Here is an 18,475-nt window from a genome sequence, read left to right as displayed (position 1 = left end):
GTCCTCCTGGCGTCCGGCCACCTGTCGTTGCGTGTCGTGTTAAACTTTGTTCGGCCTTTCCTTCCCCCCTTCCGTTTCTCTCTCGCTCTCTCTACACTTCATTCGCGTAATGAGCCCTTCATTTTTTGCGTAATTAGGAGCAGGCGAAACATCGCGAGCTGCGCAGTGATTACCTCGGTAAATGCCTCGTGGTTTGTCTTGCATGTCTGACGTTGCTTCACTGTTGGCGCGAATTAGTTTCTCGTCCAAAAATATAGACACTAGGTAGCGTAGAGCTCCGGATCTTATGAAGGGCATCTCTTCGGCACAGAGAGCACATCTTTAGCAGCCATGCATACTATACCCCTACTGCCACTGCATACTACAGCCCTCTCTACTGCCAATGCATTCCTATTACTCTGTTCATTGGCCTATACGCCTGTAGCGGAGGGTAACAGTCAGAGCAATGCATTACAGGCGGTCATTGTTTGAGTGAGTGGTCAAAAGACTTTAGCGCTAAAGGAACAAGAGACAAATGTACAAAAATGAGCAACAAAAAATAAATTTACACATAGCCTCAGGGCCTAGCGATTAAGTCAATTCATAAAGAATATCGCTCCATCCAAAACCGATCAGGCTTGAATAATAAAGAAACACTAACTCACTCTCTTTCCATCAATATTCAAAGTGCCCCTTTCTGCTGATTACTTGACTGGAATAGAACGCAACCGAAGTACAGATACAAAAGGAAGCAGTCAAAACGCTTCTATCAATTTTTTTTTCTGCACTTTACGCTGTGTGCATAATCTTGCCCTAATATTTACCATACTGCCAGGCAAAAGTCGGTTTGGAAATACAGTTAAGCGCTTTATTTCTTTTTTTACCTTTTAATTAGAACTATAATAAAACAATAACACGGTGTCTCACGTGCTACATATTCACTGAGGGCAATTAATTACATCGTGCTGCAGGCCTCTAGATGCCTTTAGTGAGCTGCCGGGGCTCACATTTCTCGTGCACATATACGTTTCACGATCGTGGCACATCGACTGCACTTTTTGTTGTCTCGTGTACATAGAGAAAGTGCCAACATTAGATGGCAAGGAAGGGCACAGTGTAAACGGGACTCTTGCGCTGGCTGAAAGGAAAATAGTTCTTAAGTAATAAAATAATTTTTAGTTTCTTGACAAATCAACGGTTTTTCAGTGTTCTATTTTTCAGAAAAGAAGTCCAGATTCTGTTATAAACGTTAAAGTGCAATAAAGCCCGCACACGCTGCAGAAGTTTATCTGCTAAACGAATAAATAAAATCAAATATTGTTTCGTGTTTCGTATAAGTAGTCAAATAGTTCAATGAACTGCTTCGTATTGCACTAAACAAAATAAATATCAAACATTAACCAAGGAATGACTCTTCGCCTGACTTCCTGCGAGCTTTTTCGCGCTATACTTCAAGCTACGAAGTACCACTGGCCACTGCGGCCATGAATTAGAGCTGTGCACGGGCCGCAATTCTGAGCCCGCGCCCGGCCCGGGCCCTAGCTACCACAGGCGGCCCGGTCCGGCCCGACGCTAAAGAAGCCTGAGTTCGCCCGGCCCGGCCCGGCTCGGCCTTAGGCTGGGTTCAGGCCCGGCCCGGGTCCGGCCCAACCTGCAATAAGGCGACGTGTTGAGATCGGGGAGCCCGACCGGTCCGTCCGAGACATAGAAAGCCTGGCCCGGGCCCGGCCCAAGCCTGAGCAAGATAATCCCCGAATGGCCCGAGCCCGGCCCGCGGGCGGAGCCGGGTCCGGGCTTTCGGGCCGGCCCGAGCCCGTGCACAGCTCTACCCTGAACTGAGCCACTGACAAAGTACGCTTCACAAGAAAAACATAGGTGCTTCTGCTGCGGGTTTTCCGAATTGCTGGAACGCACGAAAGTGTGCCCATGGTCGTTACGGGTCCCTTTAATGTTCGTGTTGTCAATATCGGTGAGATATGCATGAGCAACATCGGGACGCGAAGTTTCCTCTCTGCTACGAGCTTTATTTTTATTTCTGCTGTTTGCTGTCTTCATTCTGTAATGAGCCAGCTTTTTTTAAACGCAACGCTGTGCCCACGGATGCTTATATAGGGTCGCTTTTCTGTGGACCTTTCATATCTCGTCCTTATTTGCAACATTGCACGCGCAGGCAAGGCTCTGGCGCAGTGTGCTCTCCTTCAGCTCGCATGTCCCCCCCCCCCCCCCCCCCCTCTGCCCATGCATGTCTCCGTGCAGTGCTTCCACCGCCACCGCTGTGCGACATGTGCACGGACCGGCTGAGCGATGACATCACGAGCTACGGATTCCCGACCGCCTACCGAGGCAACATGCTGTGCCGCGTGACCATCAGCCGGCCCTCGGACGCCTTCTGCGCGGTCGAGATGCACTTCCGCGAGTTCGACGTCGAGAAGTCGTCGCGCTGCGACAGGGACTTCCTGCAGATTGACCGGGACCGTTACTGCGGCACCATGCTCAAGGGACAGCGCAGTAAGTAGCGCGCAAGCAAGTGCCGCCCACTTGGCAGCATTAAAACCCGTCACCATTTGCGCGCACGTGAACTCGTGATGGGATGGTATTGCCTCCCCCCCACCGGCTCTTCTTTTCCTTTAGGTGTAGAAGCATGGAAAGGCAGGCTACGTTAGAGCCGCGTATTCCCAAGTCCCCAATTCGTTACTTAAGAGAAAGCACAAAAGCAAGGAAAGCGGAAGGAAAACTAAGAAACACGACGTCAGGTTCTTGAAAACGAAATCTGTGAGTAGAGAGACTTTCCGAGGGAAAAAAAACTGTTTTCCTATACTCGTACCCTATGCTCTGCGATTCGAAAGGTTATTCTTTCAGCGATTTATGTGATGAATCAGAGCTGGCATTTGTACTTCCTCGTGCATGCGGGACATGTGACTCGTGCGATGCCTGGCGCCTTCTATCAGAGGAAGCTGGATCGTCGCGACGTAGCTAAATAGTGATCTTAAATAAAACAAATAGTATCTTTCCAGAAAACATGTTTAGTAATCTAAATTTTATTGATATATAAGAACACACGATTTTGAAACATCTGCGGCAAATTTAAGCTAGGCGGTAATAGAACTCTAGGTTCCGTGGGTAGCCCGTTAGTTTGAATGTTTGGCCCACTGAGCTAATGAAACTGCCCACGCATCGCATTTTCTTGCCACATAACTTAATTTTGCCTGAGTTGTTCCCAAAAAGGGCTCGTTCTAATATGAATAAAATCCTAATTCATAGATACATTTTCATGAGAGCCAATATTTCTGTTTGCGATCCCCATACAATAACGCAGCGCCGAGCGGACAACCCAGAGAGAGTGCGCCAAGCGTCTCACGGGCATCTTGTCCAATCCTGTCCCCGAATTCTGGCCGTGTGCGCAAGCACACGAACTACCCCGTTTACGAGGGGTGGATTCAATCGCTGGGCAGCCCAGAAAATTGTCGCGCGGCCCCATATATAGTGCATCTCCGTGCTTTCTTTACCGGGGAATCCAGGCCAGCAGTTGTAGACCTTGCTTCTTGCAGTGCGCCTTGCTCTTCCGAGACACTTTCTTCCATTTGCCCTTTCTATTATTACAAAAAAAAAAATCATGGTTTGCAAAAGGAAACGTCTCTTCAATCAATTGGAACTAGCGCCAGCGCACACGCCCCTCAAAGGTGCGGCTTGTCTGGAACTTATCTACCCGGTTCTCGGATTCGTGCTGCCATTTAGAGTCCGTATTGTGCTCCACGGGTTACCACGCCGAAAATGGCTCTAGGAGTTACTCGAGTGACTTTCAGTTGTTGATTAATTCGACCTCGCCCTGATAACAGCAAAGCTGCCTGCTATCTGTTCAAGACCAGCCGGTTCAGACTGACTGGCCAGGAAGGGCAACGGTCGCGATTTCAATCACCGGACTAGCGCGAAATTTAATCGTGCAGTTGCGAAGTTTGATTTTCAAGGTCACCGGAGCAGGTCGTCCCGTAGCATTACTACCAGTCAGGTGGTAGACGATTTTTTCTCATGGTACCTTTCAACCTGTTTGCCGCGCACCGAATTTGGGCGTCCATGCCTTTTTTACCTACCATGAGGTGAACTGTCCCCACATTTCGACAGTTCTGTATAAACTGAATTTAACCGCTGCAGTGCTATAAACCTTACGAACGGCGCCGGAAATAATTCGATAGCGCGCCCAAGAGACATCGCGTAGCTATCGATGTCATGGCGTGGGAAATCGTCATCCGTTCTATATAGCCTCCGTTTTTTTTTTTGTGCTTCACAGACGAGCCATCATCCGCAGCAATGAAGCGGTTCCTACAGGGTATACGTGCGCATTGCTTCAACGCGAAGCTTTGAGGCGGCTGTGTTTTTTTTCGCTACCGTTTAGTTCGATCGTGTTTCGAAAGAGCTGTAATATGTAAGCACCTTCGAGCCCGTCCTTTCACTTCCCGGACGTCGATTGCAAAGGTCCAGGGTGAAATTCGCGAGCACCTGCAAAGAAATCTGGTTGAAGCCGATGGAAAATCGACAGGACGTATTTAGAACGTCAACCGAGCACTGTCGTACAGCTACGGAACGCCGTGTCCGTCGCGTGTTCCCCTCCAGAGCGCATGGTGTACGACACGGAGGGCAACGCCGTGATGGTGTTCAAGACGGACGAGTCCGTGTCCGGCAAGGGCTTCCACGTGCGCTTCCACCAGGTGCCCTGCGGCGCGGCGCACCGGGACCCCGTCGCCACGGCAGCCACGACCACGACGGCGGCCAGCGGCAGTGAGTGTATATACAGTGCATTATATACTGGGCAATACGCGTTCTAGCCATGCACATCTTCGACACGGTACACTTCGTGGCAAAAGTGAAAAGAAAGAAGGTTAATCAGTTATCAGTGACGAAGCGCGTTGCTTGAAAAGAAAAATTAGCAGGTTCTCTTTAGTTCGTATTGAGCACACCTCTTCGAATACATGTCGTGCTCCTCCAGTAACGAGCGAGTGAAGCAAAAAAAAAAAGAAGAAATAACGAAAGCGAACTGTCCCATTTCATTTTCCTTTACCAAATTCAGCCGGATAGTTCTAAGCTGGGCTTGATGGTTTGCTTTCAACATGGCTGACAGCGTAGACAATACGAGGGAGCAGATCTTACCTGTTCGTATATGAATTTCTTCTCTTGTCATTTGCGCTCTTTGCGAAGTTGGAACTCGCCCTCTTTCACGGTATCTACAAGACGTGATGTAGCTCGTTCCCGTATTTCGTAGTGTGTTTCGCAGAACCCACCGTGAAGCACAGCCAGCCAACTTATATTTGTGCGGTTGATAGATTTTAACCAAATAGTTTACGATACAAAAAACTGTTATCGCAACAGTAAGATATATACAGGGTGTCCCGGATAACTTTAGCCAGAGTTTAAAAAATATGCGAATGCCACGTAGCTCAGAAGAACCAAGGTAATGTTCGCCGTCACTTGGAGGTACTCAAGTTATTTTTTTTTTCATTCTACCAAATTACATAAGTAGTCCTAATTAATTAATCAGCATCTCAAATATTCTAATTACATGAAAAGTGTCAATAAGAAAATTGTAGCGCAGCATGAAAAACTCCCGATACAGATTTCTGTTGCTCAATATGTGCTAAATAAAAGGGTTTTTGCGAGCGTGGAAGAAGCCCGGAAATACACGTAAAATACCTGGAGCGTATCGGGAGTCTTTCGTGTCTGTCTACAATTTTCTTATTGACACTTGTCATGTAATTACTATATTTGAGAAGTTGAATAATTAATTAGAACTAATTATCTAATTATGCGGAATGAAAAAAATAATTTGAGTATCTTCAAGCAACGGCAAACAAGATTACCTTGGTCCTGTCCAGCTAAGTGGTATTCGCATATTTTGAAGCTCTGGCTAAAGTTAGCTGGGACACCCTGTATATGTGTATACTGTGTTTTTAGGACAACAGAGACAAATATTATTTAGTATGATCACGTTCAGACTAATAATCACTGCTGCTTAAAAATCTGTGCGCTTCTCCAAGTCGCTGACACGATTTCAGTTTAGTAGAACATGCTGCACGGCACACGCGCTCACATCTTTTTTCGGCGCGCATCTACGAACGACCTTTTGCCAACAATATCCACCTAGTGATGTCGGCTCCTCATTTTATGATGCACGCATCGAAAAACCGCATTATCTGTTGGTCAATCACTATTCATGACCATAAGATATTCACCGCACATCTCAGCGTACGTCCAATCTCTAACTCACCATGCACCTCCATTTCCCCCCGGCAACGAAGTCCTGCCGCCGGGTCCCCCCAAGGAGGCGCTTCGCTGCGACCAGCGCTTCGACAGGCAGCGTGAGTTCTACGTGCAGAGTCCCAACTACCCGTCACACTACCTGGACAACCAGGACTGCCGGTACGTGATCACCAAGGCCGGAGAGGGCGTGTGCCACCTGGAGCTCGTGTTCGCCTCCTTTGACATCGAGTCGTCGCCGGGATGTCAGTACGACTACCTAGAGTTCGGCGGACAACGACACTGCGGTTCGCTGCCAGCAGACCATTCCTGTGAGTCCGCTAGCATGCACCTATGATGTTGCTGATCCGGCCTATAACGCGTCAATAACACGGCGGTGCGGGCTGTCGGAGTGAACGTGGTTGCTGCGATATACTCGATGGTTTCGCGAGGCTGTACACGTACTACACCCATCTTATGATATTGGTAACAGGTAAACGGCTCGAAGTAATACGGCGACGCGAGATGGTACGACATGTAGCTCATGTTGTATGTTCGCCAAACGCTGTCACAGTTCATCCCGAGCTGCCACCCTCATATTCATCCGCTTACGGGTTGAATAAATACTGGCTGACGTTGTTCTTGTTCATATTCCGGCGCTATATTGGGAAGGACTGCGAGTTCAGTTAAACTTTATCACCTCTGTCTAGAGTGCGAGATCGGCTTGCTGAATGGCAATAGATACGTTGCCTGACTCATCGGCCCAAAGTGCAGATTTCAGAGCATCGCGTATTGTTGTGACTGCCCCTGCAAACAAAGGCTATCTCGAAAAACTGGTAGCTAAGCCGAAGCATTTCTTCGTACCATCTAAAAAGACGTCACCAGAGAACAGCAGCGTCTACCAATCATTACGCAAAAATTACTATAGGCTACACGTTTTTGATTGCAGATCGCGCCTTGCCAGAATAGCCGGCAGTTTCTTTGACTTTGACGTGAGTCCAAGAAACCTAACAGCTGTAGCAAAGGGCAACATCGCGCAAGAGAACTACGCAATATAAAGGAAACGACTTTAATTGTAATCCCTTCGTCGCCCACCAGAAAGATGCACCAGATGGGGGTACTCATGGTACACCACAGCACATTTCAGTGTCTTCCAGGACACTGCAGTATCATATGTGACGAGTACGATGATGACCCTACTCGTTCTCCTATTAAAGAGAGGACACAGGAATTGATGCCGTCGTCTAGGTGAAATGCCGCTAGAAAATTTCGCGTTGCTTGCGCGAGACATCATTTTCTTCGGCGTGTGACTCCTTAAGTTATCCACACAACAGACCATCACCTGCATTATTCGCTCTGCCTTCATATCCTATCTTGACTCTGCCAACACTAAGCTTCCTACTTTGTATGCTATGGCTAAGAGCGGTCTTTATGAAGTCTTCTGCCTTTGGCACTGCAGCGGCCCAAAACGCTACCTGCGAGCGGTTGTGGTCGCGAGGAAACTCTTGAATGCGTTCTGCGTAACTGTCCTGGACACAGTGCACAGAGACGATCGTTCGACTGCGCTAGCTCGCGTTCATCACAGACCATTGTCATAACGAACTATTTTGTAAGGCTGACCTCATAAGCCATCGCAGCAGAAGGCCAACGATGGCCCTGCTACAATTCTTTAGGACAGCCAACTTGCACAAACGGCTTTAGCATTAGTTGGTGCTCATTGCGCTGCATGCCATGCTGCATGTGCTGTCCATCTCTCCTTCTGTTTTCATATCTTTACCTCGCCCATTCTCCAGTGTAGGTTAGCAAACTAGATTTTCTGTTCAGGTTAGCCTCCCTGCCTTTCCACTTTTTTTCGTCTCTATGTCCCACCGCCATTATATACGCTTAGTGCACGCCATATTTTTCACGACTCTCTCGGCAGACGTGATTCCGTTCCTGGGGAGTGACATGGTGCTGCACTTCCACTCGAACGTAGCCACCACGCGACGAGGTTTCTCAGTGCGTGCCCGCCAGATCAAGTGTGCGCTGGGCACATCGCCGGCACCCCCGCCTCCATCGCAGCTACCGGGGCCGCCGGGGTCCTCGCACCCGGACTATGGCGCTGAGGATGGCAAGTCGCAGGGCGTCATCGTGACCACCACGACGCCTGTGCGCATCACGACGCCGTATCGTCCCGGTACCGTCAGCAGCACAACGGGGCAACCGTATATCACGCGTCGCTCGTGCGACGTCTACATGGACAAGGTATGGGCGTTCCTCGTGTACCTTCTGTTGCTGCTTTCAGCAGGTTATGATCCAGTTGTCGCTGAGGAGATTGTCAGCGTAGCAGCTTCGGCAACCGCATGTTATACTAACAGGCAACACGCTTAGTCTTACGTGGGCCCTGCCGGATGCTGTGCAGTGTTGCAATGCAGCAGCTACCATATCACAGTGGCATAGAAGGCGATGGACGCGCTTACTACACTGCTGGTTCAGCAAATAACAATTCATCGCAACAAATCCCAATAACTTTATCTAGTAGGGATGGTTTAGTTATTGTGCATTCTTTTACGTTGCGCTCACAGCATGCTATATCGACCGACCCGGAACAACATTGCATACCTATTCCCTTTTACGATCCAATGTATGATTTCTCCATGCCGTGTGGCATTGACAAACGTGATCGTGCATTACTGCATTGCAGTCGTTTGAACGCTGTTAACACCTAAATACTACTTATTTAAAATTAAGTGGATAGTTACGCCACTGTTCTCTGCGTGCACTGTATCACAGGACATAGCCCACTTTGCTTTTGGACCCTTTTTACAGTCAAAATGTCCGCGCTGGATATATTTCATTGTTCACGCGCCTTGAGCAACGACACGTGCTTGAGCCATGGACTAGCGTCGCCTGTGCGTTTCACCCTACGACTATACTTATAGGCAGACACTGCGTGGTGTCAACGAGACATTTCGATTTTGCATGTTGTGGTGTGCTCTGTGCGTGGTATGTGTCTGCCATTCTTGTTTTTAAGCTGCCTCAACAAATTTTATCCACCCGCCTGCATCAACAAACCTAACTCCACTATGCGTAATAGCTTATGCAACTCATTACGGAATTTTTACAGAAACAGAGGCAGCATGGTATTGCGGAGCATGCCAGCCAGTTTACGCCTTCTAACTTTTGACCTTAATTTATTTGGCGTTTGCGCTTTCATTGAAAGTGCCACTCCATTGTAAGAAGACACGCTGAAAAGTGCTTTTCAGGCCAGTCTTAAGACCAAATGCTCACGAAATTAGGAGGTATAGAGAATGTGCGCAATTAATTTTTGTGAGTGCCCAATATTCGCAATTTTCGCTGCAGACGCTGCGAAAAATCCCTGCAAATGCTTCACAGGTCAGGGTCAGCTGGAAAACACTACTGCACGCATATTTAGAAATTTCGGCGTATGTAGAATGAAACCGTGGACATCTGAGCTCGTGAAATGAAATGTCGTTTCCATTGCAAATCGGAGACGCTGATTCGGTATCGTGTACAGAAAGTGTTACCAAAGCTTGGTTCCTACCGGTGGCGCACTGTCTTTTCTGCCAGTTACACTCAGTTGTTGGTAACGTGAAAGAGAGAAAACAAAGCATATTGCAGCATGCGCTGCAGTCAACTGCCTGCAGCGTCCTATTCTAACGCCAAAACCAACGCTGTAAGTGCAAATACGGGAACTAGAATTTCCGAAAAATTAAAGAAAAAATTGATCTCGAATTTCAAATTATTTTGGAGACGCAACGTACATCGCAATATTTGACTCATCGGTGAATGAAATCAGTTTCGTGACAAAAAATCGCAGTGCTTTCGCAACTTAACCAGTGAACTCCCGTTACGACCTTATCGGAAGGGTCTGGATCTGGAGCCGATCGAATACTGTTCAGCCACCACGTTGGCGTGGAGTCCGTGACTTAATTGGGCAGATTCTACATTTATGCATTCACGCTACACTTTCAAACTTTTCTGCGCACTGTTGAGACGCGCACTTTCAAGGAATTGAAAGGCGGCTTGGAAATAGTATGCGTAGCCTCTTCTGTATTTTACGCCGCACTATCTACGTAATATTTAACATTTCATCAAGGCCCCATTGTCCAGAATTTTGGGAGTGTTCGCAAAAAAAAAAAAAAAATGCGGCCGCACAAACTTGCACGCAATACTCCATGTTTGACGTGTGGCTGGGCGAATTGTTTACTCGTTTAAGTTTTGTTGACAATGCGGTCAGTTTTTAGCGAAAGACGGCATTTTTAGAGCCTCTGTCGTGCTAGAGGCGCATCGTTGCTGCTCGTGTCCAGAATTTCTGACTCTACGAGTAGAGAAATGCGCAGAAGCATGCTTACATGTCGCAGCAGGTGTGCCAGTTCTAGCAATCAGTCTCCCACCACGAACGATATCACGACAGCGACCAGAGAAGGTATTCCTCTGCTGTTCGGCCAACGCAAGAGCACTTGCGTTAGAGTCGGTGAATTAATTGTGTAATTAATTGATCAATTTACCCCAGCAGCACGGGTAATTCGGACAACACGAAAAAGACGCTGTTAAGCATGGCGTTACCGTCCTATAGCTTTACCGACACATCTACCATCAGCGCGTGTGCGGCAGGCGGCATCGATGCAGTAACTGTGGAACGTTAGCGCTATGCTAAAATGCTCGGCCACTGTCGTTAGCGGTGACGTTTGGCTGGGCCGCCCCACCGACGCCCGCTCTCATGCACGGTGCCGCAGATGGAGTTCGAGCTGGAGAGTGCCAACTACCCCGGCGACTACGAGGACGGCACGGATTGCGTGTACACGGTTCGGCGCGCTCACGGCAACATATGCCAGATGGAGATCACCTTCCTGGACTTCCAGCTGCAGCCGTCGGACTCTTGCCAGGGTGACTACTTGGCCATCGACGGCACCCGTGTGTGCGGAACCGTCGTGCCCGGGACCGTCCGTAAGTGCAGGCGCCGGACGATGACAACGTGTTGAAACAATTCAACGGGCGCTAACGGCGCGTTCAATTTGGGCTGGTTGGCACAGCTTGTCAACAGATTTAAATGGCGCTCCATAGAACAGAGCAAAAGAAACACAGCGCCGACTATACTCGCGGACAATTTTCCGTGGCTGTGAAGGGAAAACTACGGGAGCGGAGCTTCTGCGCATGTGTTACCACGCCAGGTAGTCCGGCAGCGTCTGACAGTGCTTTTTGGTTGCTCGGAACAGACGCTGAATCGACGCAGCTTCCACGTGAGACGGTTTCGCGTTTGCGCAGACGCGGAAGGGAAAAGCCGCAAAATAAGTAAGCTTTTACATTCAACGGTGCGTTTTTTCTTATTTAACTGTGGCTAATAAGGTGTTCATGTTTTCTCTTCCCCAGTTTAAACTAACGCGGACGAAAATGCAGGACTTTCTTCAGAAACGCTCTCACTCGTACGTGCTTTGCCCCGTAGCTTTCCCTTCATAGCCACAGAAAGCTGTCCGCGAGCATAGCAATCAAATGCTTTATTACCGCGAGAGGTATATCTACGATATATATCACATGCTGAGTGCTTTTGTTTTCGTTTTAAATCGAAGCTTTCTTCCGAGTTTCAGGCACCTTTTCGTACGTATCGGGGCCTCTAACGCCGAACGCGTTTAACGGGATAGCGCCATCTAGGAATGGTTGGAGCCAAGTATAGTTTTTCAAGCATAAAGTTTCGTACGATAAGTACTAGAGGGAACTGCGGTTCTACTCACAGTGAAATATTTAGCGCGCACAATCGACAAGGACACAGTGAAGGGGACAGACGAGCGCTTACTCACAACTGTCCCCCTTCACTGTGTCCTTGTCGATTGTGCGCGCTAAATATTTCACTATGAATTCGTACCAATTCGCCCAACTATCAGTTCTGCTGCGGTTCTGCTGTCTGCGGGAGCTGCAAGCACGGCGATTCAGCCAACAAGGTAGTGATGGTCAGCCCGTGGATTTGCTCTAAACTTCGTCCTTTTGGCTTCGAACGGCATTGTGACTTTGCGAAGTCATCGTTTTCTGCAATGTATGGTGCCATAAACAATTAAGTAAACATTAATGAAATTGTCGTAAGGTAGCAAACCTGAGACATGATATCTGGTTAACCTCCCTGCCTTTCCTGTTCATCTCTCTTTCTCCCTCTCTCCTAATGAAATTGTCCGACGACAGCAGAGGTGGAACACATAACCTCTAGCACACAAGCCTGTTATTGAAACCATTATGCCACAAACGCATACGTTGACAAGCGGCATAGAACACCCTTCCTCGGACGCAGGTCAGCGCATTGAGACACGGGGCGCGTTTCATATCCGCAATTGCGCCAGAGCAAACAAACTCATCAGAAACACCCCGAGTCTAACATAACGCTATGTATTCCCACTGAAAATGTAACCAAATATTATATATATGATGTACTGCATGTAAATATGTCTATGTAACATCCAGCTTATCTATATTTCTCTGCAACAAGATAATTTCATCGTATAAAATGCTGCTCTTTTATGCAAATAATTATAGCTCGAAAATCACACTTCACACACACATGCACACAAAGACACCCACGTGCGCGCGCGCACACAGACACCCGTTTCTTCAGCGAATAACACCATGAATGCTTTGCTTTTCTATCCTAACGCTTCCCTAGCGATCGTATGGTGCGCGAGAAGATTCTAGCGCGCTCCGCGATGCCGCATGCTATATATATATATATATATATATATATATATATATATATATATATATATATATATATATATATATATATATATATATATGCTCTAGGAAAAAGTGTTAGAGGGTGTGTAGAGAAGGATGGTGGCTTGATGCACGGCATCTTCCCGCTCGCCCAATGTTGTGCGCGAAAGGCGGATGTGGGGGGAGGGAGAACGCAGCATCGCGGGGCCATTGCTGCGTGTGACGTGGCTGAGCGCGACCGTGCGCGTTCTGTCTTGGAGGTAACCGGCGGCGGGTGCAAAAGCTATGCGAGCCGAGATGACTTTTGACTAGAGTCTACTAGATTTCGCTCTACTTTTGAGTTCACGTGCGCTGTCTTCTTGCGCGTCTAGTGTTGGATGGTCTCGTAATCTCACGTTTAGGGGAGGCGTTAAGCCTAGAGGACGCACGCAGCGTTCGCTCGCCGCCGTTGCCGCTCTTCATCGCGCCAGCGTCATGACAGCGAGTGTCCGCTGTCATCGAGTGAGATCTGTTCATGTTTGCCTGTGCGTGCGTGACAACATGAAAGTTAATTTAGTTAGCAAGTGAAGGTTTACGGCAATTTGTACGGTTGATAAAACTGCTAACTTTGCTTCGTATAGCTGCCTATTGACTTGTTATCGCAATCAAAGCTTCGCCTTTCGAGGGAAACTGTTTATTCGTAACTATTTTTTCGTAAGGTTTCTCAGTGAGCCTGATGGAGGGTGCCGTTGTGCGGAAGGATGCGTAATACGTGGTGTATTTCATGCTTCACGGGCTTTTTCAGTTGGCAAAAATAAACACACCAATTGTATCTTGCCCAAAACATTACTCTTCGATGTTTCCTATAACTGCCTAGAACTTCTTTGTTGATGGTTCGTACATTAGAGCCGCAATTACAATGTAAATAATTGCTTCTAAATAACGAAGACAATATCAACAACAAAAAAACCTATGGCGGAAAATTACTGGCGGCTTCTCAACTGAACTGAGAAAAACATCTACTTGCATGTGTTCGCATAAAACGACCATCTTTTTAATACTCTCTGCCCACGTTAGCTGAGATACTTTGTATCATCGGGAATAAAGATCGCCGCGCTGCGTCGTAACACGCGAAAAGGCAACTCAAAAACAAAACCAGACGAAGCATTTTAATCGTTTCGATGCAACATACCGACACTCCACATGCACTTCGATTACTCCGTATCGTAACCCTCGCATATCGGGTAATGCCATCATGACATGTAAACGCACAGCTGCGCATTCTTCGCGTTTGCCGTCCTGGGTTTTTTCTCGAGTGCCTCGGAAAACTTAATTAAGGGAAGGAGGCATCGACGAGCTCGTCGAAGTTGATGCAACTGGAGAACGCGGAAAATAACGCTTTCGGGACGTGCCACCTTTTGCAAACATGTTTGCAAAACGTGGCACGTTCGCCCTAGAACGAAAAGTTCCGCGCGACGCGGCAGCAGAAAGACTCCGATGTTTACATTCCGCGGGCGTCGCGCACGTGAGTCGTTCATTCGCTGGGCCCACAGACGGAACAACCCGCCACCCTCCAGCATACGTAAAACCTCGCAGGCTTGATGGACTTCCGGGAGCCGCAGAAGGTTATGCGCTTCCACACGGACGACTCGCAGAGCGACCGCGGCTTTCACATCGCCGTCCGGCAGAACGAGTGCGACGAGCCGGCCTCGACACCCGGAGGAGGCGGAGTTCCCCCGGGCGACGAGGAGGGCGAGTGCGACGAGACCATCCACAAACCCGAGGCCATGCTGCTCAGCGCCAACTACCCGGCAAACTACGGCAACAACCTCGACTGCAGGTAAATAGAAACATCGCCAGCGAGTGCCCGGAAATGGCGCTCCATGTCTCTGCCTATCATGTCATGCAAATACATTTAATAAAAAAAAATTGTTCTTTCTTTAACGAAATGGAGGTAATGAAATATGCGGGAGAGGAACCAGAAATCAAAGGTTGCACTGGGACCCTAAACAATAACATATTGTGATATTGCGAGCTGGCGCCGTGGAAGAAACACGATCGAGGATGCTAAAGTGTACCTAGTTTATATGCAGGTGAACACTAGTGCTGTCGGCACACACAGCAATAGAGAACCGAACACAATACTGACAATACAGCCACTATAATAGCAGAATGGTGGGTAATAAACAGCAAAATAAATCAAGAAGAAATAAGTATTGCAAATCATAAGTGATAATCGTGTATACATAAAAAAAACTGAAAAAAATAAATCCCGGCAGAACCCATCTCACTATGATCGTCGATCGTTAATGCGATTAGCATGCACCTTACATAGCAAGACACCGTATTACAACCTCCGAAACGCGTCATCTATGAGCCGTGTGCAGTAGCCGAGCTTCTCTCTCGCGCTTCTCTCTGGATACGCTGCGCCATCTGGCACTGCGTATACAAAGTCTCCCTGTTTGTGCACCGCCTTAGAGATTGCCGGTGCGTGCAAACTCTGAGATTTAATTCCTCGCTGCCTGCGGGCGTTCATGCGCAGCGCCAATGCATCGGAATGCTGCGCTTGAGGAATCCGCTAGACGCGAGTTCGATTCCGCCAAGCGCCGGCGAAATGTGAACCATTTTTCTATTCTCAATGAGTAGGCGCAAAGAGGCTAGACAGAATGGCTAATGTAGGCTAAGAACGCTAACAGAATATAAAGCTCGCCGATAACTGTACATTTAGTGCACATAATGCACGCTATAATTTCAATAATACAAATATAACTATGGCAGAATTTATTGTAAAAATATGTGTAGGTGTTTATTTACAAGGTACGAATGATGATATCACTGAGCTGGGTATATTTTCCTTTGTTTCTTTATTGCTGTGTATGCGGAAGCGTCCATAGAAGTATAGTTAGATGTTCTATAGTGATCATGCGGATGTCTTGATTCTAAATGTGCCGTATCGGTAAAACGTGAAGTTCGTACATGTTTTCCCAAGCAACGATTCCATGACTGATGTGACTGTGAAAAACGATGTTTTGAGAAAAAAAAAATATGCGTTTTTATCAGTGCTCTGACGCCAAACGCAGTCACTGACGGGAAATTGTTCAGGCGTATAAGGCTATTACAGATGCAGTGGTGTAGTCGGCTTTTCCGTGTCCGATCTTCCAGTCCATTTTTCGCTTACAAAATCCGAGGACACTTCAGCACTTCTTATGCGTCGTGAATGCGAAAGCATTAATGGCCAATTGAACGCCGCTGAGTGGTCCTTCGAGATATGAACTCCTCACGAGCAACCGAGCGAGTTGAGACGCTTGGCCAACGCCTCCTAGATAGCACAAGGCCGCTGCTCTTCGATCCATGACGTCATGCTACTTTGCCCGACTGCCATAAAATCTCTCTCTCTCTCTCTCTCTCTCTCTCTCTCTCTATATATATATATATATATATATATATATATATATATATATATATATATATATATATATATATATATCTGTCTTGAAGGCGTTGGCGTCACACGTTTTGATTTGGCCTTACCGAGGCGCAGTTAGAACGCAGGCGAGAGCTTGCCCGGCAAGAACGCGCGGTTAACTCAGGCTTCCAAGAGTGAGAGCGAAGCTAACTTGGCGTCACGGCGGTGCCCTCTCCCCTCACGCAACACCTGGCGTGCTAGGACACATCAGTAGGTATTCCATTTTTCCCGTCGAGGCACGCTCGTGACGTGGCATCTCAGCCAATTAGAATTTAGGTCGTTTTTCGCTTGCACAGAAGACAGGTAGACGCCAGCTTTCTCGCTCAATGGACCATTTGATGCTTTCGCATCAATAAATTTTTTTTGCATTCCACAAGTTACGGCGTTCGCTCAGCCTTCTGTTCTGCTGAAGAAACGTCATTGGGAAGCACTTTACTATGACGGCGACAAAAGCAAATGCGTGCCGAGCGTCTCGTGTAGAGCTTCCGCTACGCTGGGCATTTCATGTTAGCCAATTGATGACCCTGGTCGTGGCACGGCCTCGTTCACCCCACGCAGGTACACGGTGCGCAAGATGAGCTCCTCAGTGTGCCGCCTTGAGATGAACTTCGAGCGCTTTGACGTGGAGTCCAGCACCGACTGCGAGTACGACTACCTGGACGTTGACGGACAGCGTCTATGCGGGATCTTCTCTCGCAACACATCGGGTAAGTTCCTCGAGAAAAATTTCACTATCTATCTATCTATCTATCTATCTATCTATCTATCTATCTATCTATCTATCTATCTATCTATCTATCTATCTATCTATCTATCTATCTATCTATCTATCTATCTATCTATCTATCTATCTCGTCCCCTTCCTTCCTCGCCTTTCCCCTTGTTCTCCTCAAGCTATAAATTCACACAACTGACAGAACTCCGCGGAGAAGCATGACTGGACCCCGAATCGCGCCGCACAAAACGATGCCGCACGCAAACTAAACTTTAAATTAAAGTCTGAGGTTTTACGTACGGAAACCAAGATTTGATTATGCGGCATGCCGTAGTGGGGGATTCCGGGTAAATTTTGACAACATAGGGCTACTTAACGCGCACTCAAAGCACGGTACACAAGCGTTCTTGCATTCTACCCCCATAGGAATGCGGCCGCCACGGCCGGGATCGAAACCGCGACCTGGAGCTCGGCAACGCAACGCCATAACCTTTCTAGGCTACCGCGGGGAGTGCAGCTTATGTACGTCACATTTTCTTGCGGACTGGAGCGCGGTCCGGCCCGTCGTGTGGATCCAGCTTAATTAGCACAGTCCAAGGGCGATAAAACCGTCGCCGCGCACCCGTATGCTGTATGTACGAGTGAAAGGGTGCGACAGTGAGCCGGCGAACGCGGTTAAAAAATTTGAAGGACGCTTAAGCGTGGAACGTGATAGCATTCAAAGATGCCTGATGCTTCTCACGCTTCCCGGCAACTGGAGCATATGTAACCGTAATGCTTACCGGGAAACGCTGGGCAGCGAACCCTATGCACGAAGGCGGGCTTTCTGGTAGAAACGCGGCCTTTGCTTGGGCCGCGATGGATGGATGGATGTTATGAGCGTCCCCTTTGGAACGGGGTGGTGGGTTGCGCCACGAAGCTCTTGCTATTATACTGCCTAATGTCCTACCTAGGTTAAAAAAGGAAAAAAAAATAAGAGATGGCGCTCGCCTCCGCCACGATGCGGCTGAGGCGAGCGCCGTATGGGGGTGTTGCAAGAAAGCGGGCACGCTGCTCTGTGGCCTCCAAGATAGTCGCGCGCCGGCGCGCGCGAATGGCAGCCGCCGTGGCCGGGCTATGTATGGTAGAAAAGCTCGAAAAAGGGCTTCTTTGAGTTTTCGCGTAACATAATTATATTCTCTTGTTTATCGAAATTACAAGTGGACGCTACCATGTCCATAGATTGCGTATAAGTCGTACTTTACAATGTTCTACGCATTTTAGCTTGAGAAATTCAATTATTTCAGTAACTTCCTTGCGCCACATAGAGGGCCTGGGTATGGGTGGTTGGAAAATCTTTTTGCCGAATGGGCGTTTGACGCTGGACGCCGACGTCCAGTTTTCTGCAACATGGAGCCGTTAACGCTATCGCG

General features: G+C 48.1%; 1 protein-coding gene across 1 annotated transcript in view; it reads left to right on the top strand.

Moving 5' to 3' along the window:
* LOC142568529 (uncharacterized) overlaps positions 1–18,475 on the top strand; it is a 152,148-nt gene that overhangs the window by 59,544 nt on the left and 74,129 nt on the right. The window contains exons 8-14 of the mRNA XM_075678438.1: positions 2,236–2,487; positions 4,588–4,752; positions 6,267–6,536; positions 8,126–8,448; positions 10,944–11,154; positions 14,479–14,722; positions 16,907–17,055. Of these exons, the coding sequence (XP_075534553.1) occupies positions 2,236–2,487; positions 4,588–4,752; positions 6,267–6,536; positions 8,126–8,448; positions 10,944–11,154; positions 14,479–14,722; positions 16,907–17,055 (1,614 nt within the window). The remainder of the gene's footprint in view (positions 1–2,235; positions 2,488–4,587; positions 4,753–6,266; positions 6,537–8,125; positions 8,449–10,943; positions 11,155–14,478; positions 14,723–16,906; positions 17,056–18,475) is intronic.

Source organism: Dermacentor variabilis, unplaced genomic scaffold (assembly GCF_050947875.1).
Source record: "Dermacentor variabilis isolate Ectoservices unplaced genomic scaffold, ASM5094787v1 scaffold_20, whole genome shotgun sequence".
NCBI classification, from domain to species: Eukaryota; Metazoa; Arthropoda; class Arachnida; order Ixodida; family Ixodidae; genus Dermacentor; species Dermacentor variabilis.
Note: the sequence above shows the minus strand (reverse complement) of the source record. Positions and strands in the feature narration are given on the sequence as shown.